Source organism: Emydura macquarii, unplaced genomic scaffold, assembly GCF_026122565.2.
Source record: "Emydura macquarii macquarii isolate MOO-44397 ecotype Brisbane River unplaced genomic scaffold, CSIRO-AGI_Emac_v2 contig_3647, whole genome shotgun sequence".
Lineage (NCBI taxonomy): Eukaryota > Metazoa > Chordata > Testudines > Chelidae > Emydura > Emydura macquarii.
In genome coordinates this window covers 74315-92437 of record NW_027133784.1, presented here as the reverse complement: position 1 = coordinate 92437, position 18123 = coordinate 74315, and the positions used below count along the sequence as shown (strand labels likewise).

At 61.8% G+C, this 18123-nt stretch overlaps 1 protein-coding gene across 1 annotated transcript in view; it reads right to left on the bottom strand.

Annotated features, from left to right (window-relative positions):
- The window catches only part of CDH15 (cadherin 15), a 44395-nt gene extending 28903 nt beyond the window's left edge, over window positions 1–15492 (bottom strand). Inside the window, exon 1 of the mRNA XM_067536760.1 lies at window positions 15331–15492. Coding sequence (XP_067392861.1) covers window positions 15331–15492 — 162 coding nt within the window. The remainder of the gene's footprint in view (window positions 1–15330) is intronic.
- Between the last annotated feature and the right edge of the window lie 2631 nt (window positions 15493–18123).

Below are 18123 nucleotides of genomic sequence, written 5' to 3'. Positions count from 1 at the left end.
TCTCAGAGCCCCAGGGACCGCAAGGGTCGTGTGGTCTGAACTCCTGCCACGATGCAGGATTCGTTGTGTCTGAACCATCCAAGAGAGGCGGCAATGCGGCCTCCTCGCAGAACCGTCCAGTCAAGGCCCTTCCACATCCTCCCTGGGCTGTCTGTGCCATGGTCCCGCTGTTCTTGCCGGCAGCACGTTTTCCCTGCGATGCAATCGAAATCCGCCGTGCTGCAGCTGGGACCCATCGCCTCTCGTCCCGCCCTCGGTGGCCAGCGAGAACAACTTTCCTCCGGTTTGTTTATGGCGGCCGGTCAAGGATTTGAAGACCGTTAGCAGGTCCCGCCTTAATCTCCCCTTTCCCCAAACTCAGCATTCCCAGCTCCTTCAGCCTTCGCGCACGGGGCCTGCGTTCCGGCCCTTTGGTCAGCCTTGTCGCGCGCCTCTGGATCCTCTCCAGTGTCTCTGCAGCCGTTCTATGCGGCGGTGACCAACACAGCACGCAGTACTCAGCTGAGGGCGCAGCGGAGCTGAGCGGACGGCACCAGCACCTCCCGTGACTGGCGTGCTCTGCCTCTTCTTAATGCAACCCCAAACTGCACTTGCTTTTTTGCTGACCCATGTGGAGGCTGTGATCCACCACAGCTCCCAGGTCCTTCTCAGCAATGCTGCTGCCCCGCCAGTTATCCCCCATCAGGCCTGCCAATGGGGGGCAGGCAAAGGGAGCAATTGCCCAGGGGCCTGGCAATTTAAAAGGGCCGGCCTGCAGCCCCACCCACACCCCACGCCTGGTCCCGCCGCTCGCTGCGTCATTTCTCCCCCCTGCTCGGCCTCCCCCGCCATCCATCTCTGCTTGCGTCCCTCTTCTCCTCCTCCACTCGTCCCCTGCCACTGCTCGGGCCATTGCTCCCACCCAGCTCAGCCCCTCTGGCTCTCGCTCGCGGCCTGGGGGAAGTGGTGAGCGGGGGAGGGAGAGGGGGCGTGGCCTGGGGCGGGGCAGGGGTGGACTGTGGGCGGGGCTGAGGGCAGAAGCGGTGGGAACGGGACTTTTCTGCCCTCGGGCCTGAATCTGCTGTGGGTGGACCTGCCCCCGGGCTGTATTTGTGCATCGGTTTTGCTTCCCTAACTGTAGTAACGGCGGGGGGAGGGGGAGGGGAATCACAAACTTTTTTTGCTGGGACCCCCTCTGAAAATATTTCCGGCTGTGATGACCTGCCCCACTCTGACCGGCAGGCGCTGGGGCTGTCAGCTGGTGACCCCTCCATAATAACCTCGCGGCCCCCATTTGAGAGCCCCCCCGCTGTAGCCCCTCACGGTGTTGATCTGCAGCCCGGTGCTCCAGTTTATCCAGGTCAACGTCCACCAGGCGCCGGCCCTGGGGCGGGTGCAGCGGGCGGGACGCACGAAGCCCAAGCGGGCAGAACAACACCCGCCCCCCCAGTCACAGCAGCAGCAGCAGCTGGGCTACAAGGGCGGCCGGGGGAGCAACGAGCCAGGTGATCTGGCTTGAGTCTCAGCCCCGCCACCGCCACGGCTCTGTGCCGTCAGTGATCTCCCTGCTCAGGGGTGACCCCCCTGCCTGGGCGGGCGTGGGGCTGAATTTAATTACTGGTGGCCAAGGGCTTACGGCAGGCCTCGGGCGGAAAGCGCTAGGCAAGTGCCCACGGTTAATGCCACGGCTCCCGCCTGCGAAGCAGGGACCGTTACCGCCGACCGCGTCCATAAAATAACTATATGACCCCCCAACACCGGCCGGAGATCCGCACCGCCACGCTCCCCTGGAGCCATTCCACGGCCCCCGCCACGCAAGCCGGCCTGCCGGGGGCGCCGTGCGTGCTGGCAGGCAGCAGGTGGCAGCATCACACTGGCAAACCAGGCCAGGCCTGGGCAGCCACCGAACCCTTCCCGCGCCGTGGCTTAGAGACTTTAGGGTACACGTCGACGCCGGAGAGAGGGACCTGCAGCACGGACACGGCTGTTCTGGGTCTTCTGACCAGGATATGGGCGGTCATGCCCGGTGGCTGTGCTTAGTGCAGCAGTCAGGCCTAGTGGTTAGAGCAGGCTTCAGCGAGGCGCTGGAGCCCAGAGCCAAAAGACAGGAATCGGAGCAGAGGGTCGGGAGCAGGCGACGTGTGTTCGGTCGCCCCGAGACGGGCTCGGCTGCAGGCCCTGCTTCCCGACAGGCAGCCCCGGGCCGGGGGAGCACCTGCGAGGGGGTGGCAGGAATCGGTTCATGCACAACGTCCCAGTTCGCGGCAGACTGAGTGGCCACGTATTTGTGGCCAGAGAAGACAGCCACAGACCCTGCTCCAGACCTCGCCGGGCCAGGCCCCGCACCTGAACTTGTTTGTTGGGCACTGACGCCCCCGCAGGCACCTGCTCTGCGGCAGTGGACAAAGCGATTCCTGTGTCCCAGGGGGCCAGTTCTGCTCCGGGTGGCATCAGGAAGGGCTCTGGCCATGTTTGACACCCCCTTTGCACAGCTGTGCATGGTGCCCAGACGGGCGCAGACAGGGAGAAACAGATCCAGTTTGCACACTCCATTCACACAGCTCTGTGGGATGCGTCTCAATGCAACGTGTGACACAAATGCAAACTTGCTAAGGTTGTCATTAACACGCTTCACGGTTGGCAGAGCGAGTCCAGGAATCAGCTAAGGAAGGAGCATGGGCTAATAGCTAGGGGCTCTGGGAGTCACGGCTCCTGGCTGCTAAACCTGGCTCAGCCACCAACTTGCGGTGCTTTAAATGTTTATGTAAACCACTGACCCTCCCTGCCTCAGTTTGCCCATCTGTCTAATGGGCACCATACCCATCTCACTAGAGCGACGTGAGGCACGTTTGGAGAGCCCTAGTCAAATGGGGCTATGGATGTGCCACCGCGTTATTTACCCACCACTGCGGAGCAGCCACCTCTGGGGTGAGAGGCAGCAGCTGTTTACACAGTAAGCACAAGACGGGCGAGGCTAGGAGGGTCAGGGCTGCACTGAGGGCAGCCTGCATGCACCGGGCAGTTCCCGAGTTGCGGTCTGGAGACAAATGGCGGAGTCAGGCTGAGCTGGGTGAGGGAGCCAGGGGCAGGGACCAGGTTAGGGACAGGAAGCAAGTAGCAGAGCTGGGATCGGAAGCTGGAGTCTGGTGCAAGGCGCAGTCAGCATCAGAGACAAGCAGCCCCTCGGGGTCACTGCTCAGCTACCTGGCTTATATAGCAGCACGGGCCAATCAACGGACTGTAGGGGGCCGCCACTCAGACCCCACTGGGCGGGATTTCCTGCTGGGTCTAGTGTCAGGGCATCCCCCCAGCAGACCCTGTCTCTTGACACGAAGGGGGCGATTTTGGCCTGAGAAGCAAATGGCCGGTGGCCCTGATATTACAGAAATAGCAGGACCACGGGCCAGGGCCAGCCGAGCTCGGCTCTCGGGGCTGCTGGCACGTCCCTGAGCCCCCGCTGGGACTGGAGCCTTGTCTGACTTGCTGGTTTGTCTGCACAGAGGGAGAAAACTGAGTGGGGCCCGAAGAAGCAATTGGCCTGGGTGTGTCCGGCGCCGAGAGACGTCAATGCCCTTCCCCAGGGGTGAGAGTAAAGATCACCCAGCCTCTGAAATGCAAGGGGAATCCGGGGGGCCGAAGGGGGGGAAGGAGCAGTAATTACTGCTATAAACTCCCCCCTGCTGTGTGTGGGTGACTGCGCAGGGCCTGCGAAAAGGCAGCACGGGGCATTTAAAGGCCATTGGTGCCCAGAATCTCTGCTCGGCTGTCACAAGCCATGTCGTCACAGCAAGCCACTGAGCTGTGCAGGGCGGCTAATGGCAATGCCATCGGGCCAGCCCACGTGGGCCCATCGCGTGCGATGGAAAACCAACCCAAACCAGGCCTGCTGTCTCGCTGGGGCAGAGGGGCTGGGACCCCCGGGAACAGGGGGCTGGACTCCTGGCGCAGATCCCGCCGTGGGGTCGAGAGCTGGGAACGAACCCCGCCGGTGAGAGAAACGGGGGGTCTCGAGCCCTCTTGGAAGAAGTGAGTGCTAAGGCGGGGCGGAGAGACGGGGGGACGCCTGGCGGGGCCGGCCAGCGAGAGGCAACGTGCAAGGCCCGATGTTAGGGTGAGGGGCAGGGTGCTGGCGGCTCCCCTTGGGGCGGAGCGAATCCCACCTCGTGCACCGCTCGGTGGAGGGGGTGGGAGCATAGCTGCAGGCCCCAGGCGTCAGCACCCAGGACATGAGCAACGAGTCAACCAGGGACCCACCTTCCTGAGGGAGCCGGGCACAGCACACACCGCTCACCCGCTCTCTGGCTTCCCACGCGCGGGCTCCCGACGGCCAGGCCCTGCCTTCCTGAGCCACGGTGTGCAGTGGGTGGGGGGTTCCCCCTCCAGCCCTGCCGGGCGCGGCCACCCTGCTCCCCCGAGAGGTTTGCTCATGGCCGGCGCGGGGCTCTGAGCGGCAGGCTGGCCGAGGCAGTGTGAACGGGCGCCGGGGAGCTCAGCGGCTCCGTCCCAGCACGGGGCAGGGCTAGGCAGGCCCAGGCCCAGCAGAGAGGATAACTGTGCCCACAGCCCGGCGCCTTCCTCCGCCGCCCGCGCAACTCACCCTGCTGCAGTGGGCGCGGCCTCCCTGTCCGTCTGTCAGAAGCTATCTGTCTCTCGCTCGCTCCGGTGCCCTTGATGAATGTCAAGGCAGCCGAGCAGATGTTCCCTGCCACTGGCGTCGCGGGACTCGGGCGAAGAGCGGGCTGGGCTGGGGGCTGGAGGGTTGGCTATCTGGGAAAAAGACATCAGGTCAGATCAGCTCTGACAGACAGAGTGACACGGCATGGGTCACGGCACCCGCGCTGCTCGGGGAACAAAGCAGGTTTCCTCCGGCCTGGGCACACGCGCCCCCCGCGTTCCCGGCCCTCTGCATTCAACTGGCCTCCTCCGGCCCAGCGCCGATCCAGGCCGCCTCAGCGTGTGGCCGGGCAAGGCTGTGACCCCCCGACAGCTGGGAGCCGTGATGCAGTGACGACTTGCCCACTCGCCCGGACAGGCTGGGGCAGCGCCAGGGCTCCGGGATCCCAAGCCGGTGCCCTGCCCGCGCGCTCACCCCTCCTTCCTCACGTGAGGGGTCTTGCCCCCTTCCCCCCAAGTCCTGGGGCTTGGCACCGACTCTGGCAAAGAACGGCCCTGCTCTCCCCCAGCCTGATCGGAGATACGTGGCCAGGCGCGCACGCGGGGAGCTGGGGGTGTTCCCCGCGACAGGACAGGCCCTGCGGGCTGGGCAGTGCTGAGCGGGTAGAGCCAAAAACCCAAGCACCCCAGCGGGTAAAGGCCCCACTCCTGGGCAGATGCAGAGTCAGGGTCAGAGGAATGGGGGGGGGGGGAATAGTGCCAGCCCCAGCCTCCCCCCCCGCCCTGACCTGGGGAGACGTGGGGTGCTGAGGATGAGACCTTAGCCCCACTAAACTCAAGGACCAAACTCTCCTTGGCCTCAGCCTGGCCGGCCCCGGGGCGGGGACCTCTGCTGCTCTCGGTAGCCGCGGCGGTGCGCGCAGCGGGGTGGGAGCTAGCCACTCCGGTACAGCCACCGGCTACGGCGCAGGGCGGCTAGCACTGGTGACACTGGCGCGCTAGCCGGCCCAGACCCAGGGCAGGCACCTCTCCTGTCACTGACAGCCCCACAGTGGGAACGGGAATTTTATAAGGCCATAAACGCTAACGTCAGCTCTGCAGCGTGCAGGCAGACCCCAGCGCCGGCGCGCCCCACTCAGCCCCACTGGGAGACAGCCGCCACCCAGCGATGAACGGCAGGCCCCAGGCTCTCGGGGGTGCTAGGCCCTGGCAAGAGGGACAAGGCAGGCCAGGAGCCTCACAGGCAACAAGGCCGGTGGCTATTTCCCTCTCCAGAGCGAGGGGACGGCTCTGGGACCAAGTTCTGCACCTGTCGAGGCGCCTACGCTTACCTGCCGTGGTTTCCTTCCGCCTGTGCTAGTTGGCTGCACCCCCACCCAGAGGTGGCTGCATTCTCCATCCTCCCCCCCAGCCCCCACGCTCACAGCCATGGGGCCGCCCGCTCCGTTTCCCACCACACCCAGCCCGACCCACATCCGGCTCATGGTTTCTGCCCCTTCCTCTCCTGTCCTGCCGCAGACCTTGGCCAGGCCTGACTTACCTCATGCCAAGATGACCACCTGGCTTTATGATTCGCTCTTATAAGTACCGCGGTATAATGCAGCCATGGGCCTAGCGTCATGGGGGGGGGGCTGGGGGAGGGGATGGTGCGGCTTGGGGCAGCGGGGTTGGAACAGGGGGGGTCATGTGGCTTGGAGCAGAGGGGCGGTGGGGTTGGAGCAGGGGGGGGGGGCCCAGGGGGCATTCCCCCCTTAGGGTGACCAGCCCCTCGTCACGGCTCCCCGGGGAGAGCCCCGAGAGGCGACTCTCTTGCCGGGCAAGTGGTGGCAAGGGGCCGGGGCACTTCGGGTCAGGCCAGCGAGTCCCGCCCAGGGCCGGAGGCGGGCGGCGGAGATGAAACGCACTAACTCAGGGCATCATCAGCCGCAATTGATTCTATTAGCGCCACTGCTGACAGCCGAACGGCCCCGTCACTTGATTTATTCGGCTGCTTCGGAGCCTTTGTCAGCAGGTCGCTGGCTCTGGGTGGGAAGGTAACGGCTCCCGCGGGGGGTGAGAGCCAGCGGGCCGGGGGTGCATGACACAGGGACCCCCGTGCTGTGTGTGTGTGATGTTTAGCAATTACAGGAACCCTTTGACCATGCAGGGGGAGGGGCAGAGGGGGGTATGGGAGCTCCAAGAGTGTCTCACTTCACCGCATCCTTTGGCCCCCCCATTTGGACCCCACCAAGGTCTTTGCTGCTGCCTTTCCCCAGTCTAAGGGCAGCTGCTCCCCACCCCCACGGGCAGCACTCTGTACCCCCATCCCAGCTACCACCCCCCATGCTCACTAACCCCTTCCCATGGCTCTTGCTGCTGGGAGGTGGGCGGAGGTCACCCCGCAGCCCCCCCCGGGCGTGCTCAGCTGTGGATCCCTTCCCTCGACTGCAACCCGCCTTGCAGAGAATGCCGCTGCATCTGCCGAGCGCCAGCACCACCCCCAGCGAAGCCCAGATCCAAGGGCAGGGGACAACCAGCCAGACACGCCCCCCTCCGTCCCCCAGGAGTCCCGGGGCGAGGACACCCAGCCAGGCAGGGCCCTGTTGGCAGGTCAGATGGCTGTTGATGAGTTGTGACATGCCAGCTGGCTGGGGTTTAATGCCACTGGGGCTTGGGGAAGATGGAGGAGGGATTCGAAGAGGGAGCGGACTGGAGCAGAGCCACCTGCCCTGGGATGGGGGCCGGGGTCTGCAGGCAGAAGGGGCCTGTGAAGGGCCCTGAGGAGGGAAGGGCTGTGGTTAGAAGAGGATCTTGGCAGTGGAGTTTGTACAGCGCCTAGCACTATGGAGTGGGGGCTCCCATCCAGCCAAGGCTGGCAAAGATCCCAGCTGGTGGCACTGGGCATGACATGAGCTGGGGGTCTCTGGGGTTGCTAGAGGGCGGAGGGCACAGAGCACTCAGCCCCAGGCCGGGCCGGGTGCCGTCAGAGGGGCTCCGAATGATCCCCTCTCTCCGTGGCTGGGCTCTCCACGGCAGGGCTGGGGCAGGCTGCCTTGCTTCTGTGCACGCTGCGGTGGGACGGGGTAAAGCAAGGAACCCGCTTCCCAGGGCTGCCAGGCGCACAGCTTCCTCCTTCGCGGAGATGGAGGCAGGGCCGGAGCACAGCCGACTTTCCTCCCAGCACGAAAACGGCCCCTCATTGCCCGAGGATGAGCTCGCCGGCTTGGTCTGCGCTTCCATCTCCTTAGCACCACAGCGGGAATCCATCCACCCACCCGCCTGCTCTGCCCAGGTGCCGCCCAATGCTGGCCTGTCTGTCTGTCTGTCTGACAGGGGTGCCTGGACAGTAGAAGGGGGACAATTGTCTCCTGTCTCCTGAGGCTTACGTTTGCCCAGCACTTTCTGCCTGCCATGGGAAGACCCCCCTCGACAGCCATGGCTCCATGGGCCTCGCAGGTGCCGGGGGCTAGGAGACAGAACCTCTGACCCTTCGACGCTGTGGAGTGAGGGTGCAGGAGCCCGGGGGGGTGGGAGCGGCCGTGCAGAACTCAGCCACTCAGCCTGAGCTGGGATCTGTTCCCAACCCTTCAGACGACAATCGCCGTGTGCTGCTGGCATTAGAGAAAGTCCAGGACCGCAGCAATAAACTCCCCTGGCCAGCCTCCTGCGTGATGCGTGGGCCACCGCTACCGACACACAGAGCCTGTGGCTCACCTGGTCGTTTGATAAGAAAAGAAAAGCAGGGCCAGAAATTGCTGCCCCATGTGCAGCGCAACTAAGTTCACGCAGCCGCTGGCGGCTTCTGCTGCGAATTTTCTGACTTGCCGTTCTAAGCGGGCAGACTTAACGTTGCATGAACACAGCTTTGGGCCTCGAATTTCCTCGGCGGTTTTATTAAGGCGAGAGAAGAAACAAGCCGGCGCTCTTCAGCGCGGGGAGGCTACGAACTCGGAGGGCAGGCAGGCAGGCCCACAGATCTCTTTGCAGGGCCCCTCCTGTGATGCGCTCAGCACCCTCAGTTCCCACTGAACTCAGGAAACAAGGGAGCCTTTCCTCGAATGAACCCCGCCTGTCCATGCCCAGCGTGCGATTGTCAAATGCTCCTGTCTTTGTTAAGCCCAGGCCCTCAGTGAGGACGGGGTTTGTGCCAAGGTTCACACTCAGCCATTTTCGCTATCTGAACAAGATCCATCTGGAAAGATCTGTTCCCAGCACAGTTCTTGGGCTCCATACACACGTGACGGGTTGAAATGCTCCGGCCTGTGATGCACGGAGGGGTCAGACTCGATGCTCTACGTCGTTTCTGGCCTTAAAACGTTTATGACACAAGAAAACTCTTTTGCTTTAGTCTACCACTGAGCTCCAACAGCAGCCACCCAACCCAAATGGCTTCCCCCCGAAGAGCGAAAAGTTTAGCTCCTATGGTGAATTTTTGGAACCAGTGAATCTACGGAGCCAGCACAAACAGGGGCTTTAGCAAAGAGTTCTGAGCCCTTCACTCCGGCAGTGACCTCCAGGTACTTGCTAGATTTCCCTCTGGTAAGAGAACGATGGCTCAGCACTCCTGCAATGGGAGGTGCTCTGATCCGAGCGCCAAGAACCCCGCCTGCTCTCAGAATGGGGCAGAAAGGGGCCAGAGTACAATACCCAGAAGGAAAGGAAGTTCTGTTCTACGACACGGGGTGAAGCAGTGACAATGTGCACAGCTAACTGACACCATGGAAGGTGCTCTGATACCAGGTGATGGGCATGACATAAAAGCCTAGACAGACGGACAGATCTATATCAGGTTACCTGGATCACATCGGAGTTCCTTTGTGCTGCTGTGGCATTAGATGGATGGGCCAGTCCCTTTGGAGAGTTTTCTGGCCATGTCCTGTATCCTAACACAGCACTTGATGAACAGCGGCGGGGTGTGGAGCGGCCCCACCTAGGCCATCTCCGGGCAAACACCGCCATTCGGGTGACGCGGGAGAGCCAGCAGCCGGCTCCCTACCCAGCTCTATGTATTTTAACCAAGATGCGGCTCGTAGCTGTTAAATCAGGTATTAAGGGGAATGGCACCAATGCATTAAAGATGCTACTTCCAGTGGTTGCTGTTGTTTTAATGGTTTTCCTTGCGTGGCGCTGGGAAAAGGCCCGGCAGGCTGTAATGAAGTAGATTGATGGCTTAATAGCCTGTGGCCATTACAGAGTAATTGAACGGTTGTGTACATATGATCAGACTGTCAATGGCAGACATGAATGGGAAGCGAATCGAAGGGAGACGGAGAGAAACCAACCAGGCGAGACACCGGCAGAGTCCACGGAGGGGGGGGGGTGGGGGGTGGAGACGGCTTGTGGCACCAGCGTGGCCAAAGACTCCTCCGGAGCCGAAGAGGGCCACTGAGCCAAGCCCCCGTCCCCGGGTGTGTAGGTGAAATCAGAGCCCCTGGGCACTCAGCCACCCCTCCTGTGTCTGCCGTCCACTGCCTGGCCCAGGGGATGTAAAGGGCACGCAGTGCTAGGCTTATGATCAGCCCTTGGGGGGCTGGGGAGGCAGTCCTGAGAGGTGCTGGGTGCCCCTATGTCCCACTGACGCCAACGGCAGACGGGGCGCTCAGAACCTGGTAGGGCGCACCCCAGGTTCTGCAGGGTCTTCGAGCCTCTCCCCTCCTGCTGCTGCTGCCCTGCCTGGGGTAAAACCGCCTTCCCCAACCTGCTTGCCCTCCGACCTTGGGATCTGAGGCCCTCCACTCAGCTGCTGTGGTGACTGGGTGCGGCCTCCCTCCGAAACGGACAGGGAGGGACGGCTACCCACCCTACAGCTGCTTTAACGAGCTTTTTAATAAGCAGTTCCAATCTCTAGGCAGGTGGCGGGAGCTGTAATAAGCCCGTCCTCTGGAGAGCCCCAGGCAGAAGTGTCTCCCGCCTGATGTGAGGCCTGGGGTGCTGGGCCAGGTACCTGCCAGCATCAGAAGCTTCGTGTTGTGTGAGCTCATTTAAAATGCTCACAGACATTGAAAAGCTGGAGGAGACGGCAGGCGACTTCTATCCATTCCTGGAGGGCCCCTTCCCTCTGGCTCCTGGCAACGACACACCAGCTAACGAATGGACACCACGGTGCCGCTCACACAGGGGAATGCAATCTGAGGGCCGGCACCCTGCAGCTTGGATCGGATACCTGGCCAGGAGAGCCGGAGGAGACACTGCTCCACGGGCCAGGGAGAGGGCATTCTTCCAGTGACGCCTGGCCACGTAGGGACCTCGCTCACAATAGCAAGGTGATTTCCCCCCGGCTGATCCAAACTCGGGCCGTGCAGAGCACGCAGGCGACGGCGGCGAAGGAGATCAAGGCGCAAGCCCGCCAGAATGGCTTTGAAACTCTGCTGCTGATTTTCTTTCCTGGGGGCTTCAAGCTGCGCTGGGTCCCCTGCAGCTGGGGCAGCGGCACACGCAGTCGAGTGCATCTAACCCTCCGAGCAGCAGCCGGACCTACCCCGCGACAGACCTGCTATCCCACGGAGCCAGATCAGCACGAGGCACAGCTAGCCCCCACCGGCAGCACCAGTACAGCTGGTGACACCGGCTGCCCCCAAGGTTCCTTGTCCCTGGTAAAGAACAGATTTGCCTTGAAGCCAACCAGCAGTAAGTGGATAAAGGTTCCAACAGGCGCATCCTGGGGTCTAAAGCCAGGAAGTCAATCCAGCAACAGAGGGGCGGAGCCTCAGCCGGGGCTGAGAGTATAAAAAGCAGGCCCCGCAGCTCAGTGAGGGACAGGCTGCCACCGGAGGCAGACGTGCCGCCCGTCCGGCTGCAGCCAAGGCCTGAACCCAGTCGGGCCGCTGCCCCAAGCGAGCGCCTCCCAAAGCTTAGGGCCCAGGGGACGGTACTCACCCGTGTGGCGAGGGCAAGGGGGACGCAGGCCCACCCGACTCCACTGCGTCCCAGCCCAGGGCCCTGGTAGTGGCAAAGACATTGCCACTGAGTCGGCGGGGCTCCTGCCGCAACATGCCGACGGGTCTCGCCCCATCTCCGCCACAGCTATGGCTGTCCCTGGGCCACCTCCTCCCCGTACCCCCAGGTACCTGTACCGCTGGGATCCTCGGTGTCACTGGGGTACACAGCCCACGGCAGGCTCGCCAGTCCCTCTGTGTCCACAGGCTGCAAGCTCCTCGGCGAGGAGCAGCTCCTCCAGGTCACAGGGCTCGGCTTGGCCTCAGGCAGCTCCTCCAGGTCAGGTCCAGCCTCAGGGGGATCTCCCAGCCCTCAGGCTCAGGGGACTCGGTCCAGTTACTGGGGCCCAGGGGCCTGGCCCAGTCCTGGGGGCCGGTAGACCTAGGCCAGTCTAAGGAACCCGGAGGCCCTATACAACCCTTGGGGCTTGGGCCATCCCCAGGTCCTAGGCTTTGGGAGGCGCTCGCTAGGGGCAGGGGCCCTGCTGGGTTCAGGCCTTGGCTGTAGCTGGCAAGATAGCAGGGCCCTCACTGAGCTGCGGGGCCTGCTTTTTATACTCTCAGCCCCGGCTGAGGCTCCGCCCCTCTGTTGCTAGATAGGTCCCGGCAGCCGGCCAATCACTGGCCAGCTCCCCGGTTGCCGGGCAGACTGGCCGGCCGGCCCTTTTTCTGCCAGCTCTGGGCGTTGTGGCCCTTCCTCAGGCCCAGGCTCGGGGGAAGGCCACTGCACCTTCCTACACTCCCACTGGTGAACGTGGCCTGCTCCAGCCAGGCATGGGAGCTCCACACGGTGCAATGTGCCTGGTTCCACAGACGGCCCCGCTCCACGCTGCTGCCCTAAGCAAGCTGTGGCGTGCCCAGCCCACCCAGGCCCAGGATAACTCTCAGGAGCAGCAGCACCCTCCCTGCTGGGCTGCCGTCTGCAACTCCCCCCTTCCCGAACTGCAGCGCTGGCTTGAGGCAGGCGGCATGACAAGCTCACCAAGGAGGGGAGCATGGGCCGGCCTGGAGAAACAAAGCAAGCAGCTCTGATTGGTCCCTTGTTATGGGCGACCAGAGCCAGCTTCCCCTCCAGGCTACGCAGACCCACTGTTTCTGGCTGCCTGGTCGGGACCCCACCCATGCAAAGTGTGAAAAGACGCTGCAGCAAACTGCATGGTGGAGAGGGGAGGGAACCTGCTGGCCATGCCTGGGAGGGAGGGACATGCCTGCAGGACCACGTCTTTGTCAGGATCTTGGGGCTGGCCCTGTGGTTTCTTGCCCCTTCTTTCCACCCTGCCTCATCCTTGTCTGCCCCTCATTCCGGTGCAGAGCGGGGAGCCGGGGTGGAACTTAGACTGGCTCAGCCCCCTCCCCTTTCCCTCCAGCCTGCGTGACCATGCCCAGCCTGCCTCCCCTGTCTGAGCCCCCGGGGAAAAGTGCTGAGCTCAAACGTTCACCTGTCAGCCCCCAAATGCTTTTAAAGAGTCAATCCCCCAATGGCAAACCACAGAGGAGAGCTCTCCCTTCTCCCACCGAGTCGGACTCACAACTACTCATTTTAGTGCGTGACAGCCAGGTGTTTTACAGTATTTGCTACCTGTGATCATCCATCAAAACAATCAATAGCGCTCCTGCAGGGTTTTATTAATGATCTTGTCACGGGCCCGGTGCTGGGTGCCTGGGGTTGTCGAGAATGATAGATCATTAAGAGCTTTTGCTGCTATTTATTCTGCAGTGACCTTGTCTCTCCCCATTGTTGCTTGCTTAAGAGTTATGAATGTGAGACATGATAATTTGATATTGATCTATTTGGTAAGTTAAAAAATTTACTGCCTCGCTGCCGTTTTAACAAAGGATACGCGCCGCTCTCCTGCAGAATGGGTAAAGAGCTACTCTCGGTCCCCCAGCCAGGCCAGATTAAAAACCGCATGGTGTCTTGACAGGGCTGGTGGCTGCCGTGGGGCAGACGGGGGGGAATACCGACCGCTGGGCCTCAGATGGGACGGGTGGGGGGACGTGGGTGGGGCTTTCACTGCCCTGCCACGGTACAGCGACAGAGCGTAACAGGGAGCGAGGGCTGGGCCCTTTCTAGTGTTTTCACTTCTTGAAATGGGGGCAGGGAGGTGTTTCTAGTAGCAGAACAAGTGAGCACAGCCAGGGGCAAAGGTCTAAATTTGCCGGCTGGCTGGGCAGTGCAACGCATCAGCGGCTTGGAGGCTAGCGAGGGGCAGCCCCCCAGCCATGGGCTAGCTGGGCCCCCGACACAGGGCTAAAAACCTCAGCAGGCCAAGCAGAATAAACCCAAGTGACATTTCCCGCCTGAACCACCGTGAGCCGTTCCCCGCCCCCGTGCCGCACGCCTGCATGGCAGCCCCAGGACAGGCTGATACCCGGGGGCAGCCCCCGCGGCAAGTCAGAAATCCCTGCCTCAGACTCTGCTGCGTCACCTTCCCCACGAGCCGCACCCCCCGCTGGCTTGCTCCAGCCGGCCCCCGGAGGACCCAGCACGCCAGTCCAGCCAGGGAGGCCTGGGCAGCTGTGGGCAGCAGCGGGGCCGCTCTCCATCCCCAGGAGGGGGACCACGCGTGTCGGAGGAGAGGTGGGGTGGGGAAGGCAAAGTGGGTTATGGCGCGGTGCCCACAAGGCGGGGCGGAGGATGCCCAGCCCCCATCTCTGGACCGGTCCCTGTTGTGCCGGGTGCAGGGCTCAGATGTGAAGGGAACTAGCAGCCTTCCCCAGCACGCGCCCACCTTGCCCGGGGCAGCATCGCAGCAACTCTTTGCCGGGACCACCGCCCACTGCGCTGCCGTCTCACCCGCCGCCGATGGGGCGAGCTGGCTGAGCTGGGGCCCAGGCCCTGCCGTGCTGAGGAGGGAGGCCAGACACCGCCGTGACTCTGCAGGAGAAACATCTTGCCAGACGGGCTGGGTAGATGGACAGACGGGGGAATTCTGGGTCGAGCTCCCTACGGTGTCACAGACAACTACCTCAGGCCAAGTGCCTCTCGCTTCTCAGGGTGGTGATCTGCGCAGCGGTTTCAGGGCAGAGAAAGGAACCATCCTGTTACCTTCAGTAGCCTGGCCTCCTCTGACGAGGGCCCCGAAGGAGTGACAGCTGGTCCCCTGGCAGCTGGGCTGGCAGAGACGCTGCTGCCAATGGACTCCTAGACTTTCAGACCAGAAGGGACCATCATGATCCCCATGCCTGACCTCCTGCAGGCCACAGAACCTCACCCACCCACTCCTGTAACAGGCCCCCAGCCTCTGGCTGAGTTACTGACCTCCTCAACCCTTGATTTAAAGACGTCAAGTTACAGAGAATCCACCATTTGCTGTAGTTCAAAGTAGCAAGTGGCGCATGCTCCACGCTGAGCTGGGGGAAATTCCTGCCTGACCCCAAAGATGGCTCAGTTAGACCCACCTGTCAGACACCTGGGCAGGAATTCCCTAGCGTAGCTCAGAGCCCTCCCTGCCTTCTGTCCATCACCGGGCATGGAGGTGTTTGCTGCTAGCCGGCGCAGCTCAGCTGCAGGCCATTGCAGGCTGTCCCATCCGACCATCCTCTCCACACATGTATCAAGCTCGCTCTTGAAGCCAGTTGGGGTTTTTTGCCCCCACTGCTCCCCTTTGGAGGCTGTTTCAGGACATCACTCCTCTGATGGTTGGAAACCTGCGTCCAATTTCAAACCTAAACTAGTCTAGGGCTCGTTTATAGCCAACATGGGCCCTTAACGTAAACAACTCCTCTCCTGCCTGCCGGTCATCCCTCGGCTGTGTTTAGAGAGTGCAGTCACCTCTCCTCAGCCTTTGTGTGGTCAGGCTAAGCAAGCCATGAGCCTTACATCCCCCTGGTAAGGTAACTTCTCCACTCCTCTGATCGTCCTGGTAGCCCTCCTCTGCACCTGTTCCAGTTTGAATTCATCTTTCTTAAACGTGGGGGACCGGAACTGCACCCAGTATTCCAGAGGAGGTCTCACCAGCGCCTTGTACAACAGTAACAACATGTTCGTGTCTCTACTAGAAATACCTCGCCTGATGAGTCCTAGGAGGGGATCAGCCTTTTTCACGTGCACATCGCTATGGTGGCTCATAGTTATCTTGTGACAGACCCGTACAGCGGGGATCTTCCTTCTCCTCTGTCGCTTCCAACTGCTACGTCCCAGCTTATAGCCAGAATTCTTATTGCTGGTCCCCACTGGCATGGCTTTGCACCACGACGTTTCATCCCGTTGCTATTACTCCAGTTTTCAAGATCATCCAAATCTTCTTGTGTGATAGTCCAGTCCTCCTCCGTATTGGCAAAACGTGAGATCTTGAAACCTGGAGTAAGACGCTGTCTGGGCCTGCTTTTCCATTACTTCCCACCTTTGTGTCAATGACAAATTTTATTAGCACACTCCCACGTTTTGTGCTAAAGTGTTAATGAAATGTTAAATAAGACTGGTCCCCAGACTGATCCTTGAGGAACTCCACTGTAACTTCCCTCCAGCCTGACAGTTCACCTTTCAGCATGACCTGCTGTGGTCTTCCCTTTACCCAGTTCCTTACCCACCTTTTGATTCTTGTATTAATCCCCATTTTCTCCAAATTAACTACTACTTTCCCCTCTGGAACTGTACGAAATGTCTTAATGAAATGCATGTCCTTTGTCACAGAAGATCTGGCATGCTCTACCTTCCGTAAAACCACGCTGGGTTTTAGCCCAATTTCCTCTGTCCTTAATTTCTCTTCCAAAATGTGTTCCCAGACCTTGCATCTAACTGAGGGCAAACTAAGGGGAGAGCTTCGCACGCTCCCTCTGTGAGCAACGCCCGTCGTTCGGGCTGGACGCTGCTTCCATCCGGGTGTACGCGTGCGGATGGCAGTGAGGTCTGATACCCGCCAGGCTCCGAGGGGAAACAGCCGTGCGGGGCAGCTGGCAGCACCCAGGGTAGAAGCAGGGATTGGGGCTGTTGTTTCGAGGGCCATTTGAATCAAAGCACCAGGCGGAGGCGCTGGAGGGGAAATCCATTGCTGAGGGGCGGCTCAGTAGGAGGGCCGGGCTGACATGCTCCTGGGAAGGGGAGACCAAAACCCTTCTCCCCTTCCGGTGGCCGCACACAGTCCAGGCGCTTGGGGATGCAGAGCGAGGCTGCTCTCCCAAAGCCTGGCTTTACCACAAGGCCTCAGCGTCCTGCCGTTTCAGCATGGCAGGCAAGACACCCTGCCTCTGGCCTGGCTCAGAGAGTTCACTCCTCTCAGCCGAACTCTCCGCTGCTCATCCTCGCGGGCCCAAAGCAGCGGCGACGGCTTTGCGAAAGGCCAGAGACGTTAACGGGCGTCCTCATTCCCAAAGGTCACCGTGACACCTGCAGTGCAGATTTCTCTGGCGCACGCGGCTGGAGTACAGAAAGCCCTGGACATTCGGGGACGGAGCGTGACAGGCCGTCGACGGCTGCTCCAAGACTAGCCCCTGTGGGGAGGAGGGCAGAGAGGGGAAGTGGGCACGTGTGCTAGCGCCGGCTCCACGCCGCAACAGCTCACCTGCTGGGGAGAGGCTGGACAGCCAGGAGGGTGTCTGGGCTGTCGTAACTGACATGCCACGCAGCCGGAAGAGCAGGTGCTCAACGCCCGTCTCTCACCTTCCCCGCTTCTCTCCTGTCCCTGCCCGGGTCACAGGCTCCCTCACACTCCTTTACCGACGTGCCGCGCCTTGCACGCCCCTCCGGCACTGGCCTAGCGCATTAGCCTTCTGCGCACCCCGAGAGCCCGGTGGGGGAAGGCTGCTGGGCCAGTGCTCTGGGGCTTGAGAGGCCAGGATCTCAGGGCAGAAGGCTGAGGCCCTGCCTGGCACCTGCCGGGGGGGACGTGTCTGTTTCTGTAGGAAGTACAGTGGGTCTCTCTGAAGTTTATTCAGGCTGGTCTGCGGCTGGATTCTCCCCCCGGGAGCTTGCAGGGCTGCGTAAGCTGCCTGCTGGTCCCGCTGGCGGCGTTTCCTCTTCACTGGGCTGCGCGGAGTCAGGGGAAGGGGCAGGATGGTGAGGGGTGGCCGGCAAGGGGGAAGCACGCTCACGCCAGCCGAGGCGCACTCACACCAGGGGCAGCACGCTCACGCCAGCCCAGGCGCACCCTGTCCCTCCCTTGCCAATGCCACTCCGCTCTCCCTGCAGGAGGACAGAGGTCATGCCCTTCCCCATGGCAGAGCAGGATGATCATGCACCCAGCCGGGGCCCTTGCCTCTGGCAGTGGCCTAGAGTGGTTGCCCCAGGCGAAGGTGAGATAAACCCAAGACTGTGCTTAGTGCGTGTGACCGTTCAGTCTCAGGATCTCACCCCCCGCAGACGCAGGGAACTGTTACCGACCTTACCACGGACAGTGCAGTGGGCCTCGGACAGATTCCACATTCGGGGTAGGTCTGGTAACATCAGTGGAGACGTACAGTCTGTCACAGACAAGAGAACCCAGAACCCCCACCTCCCACCTCCGCCATGCCCCCCCCACATTCCCAAAGCAACACCCTTATTTATACAGGGCCGAGCACCGCCCCCTTCACTCATGTGAATACATAGGCAGAGAGCTAGAGATCACCTTGCCTCCCGTCCAACCCCAAGAGAGAGAGACAGAGGCAAGTCAGCCAAGTAGCAGCCTGTGAGCCC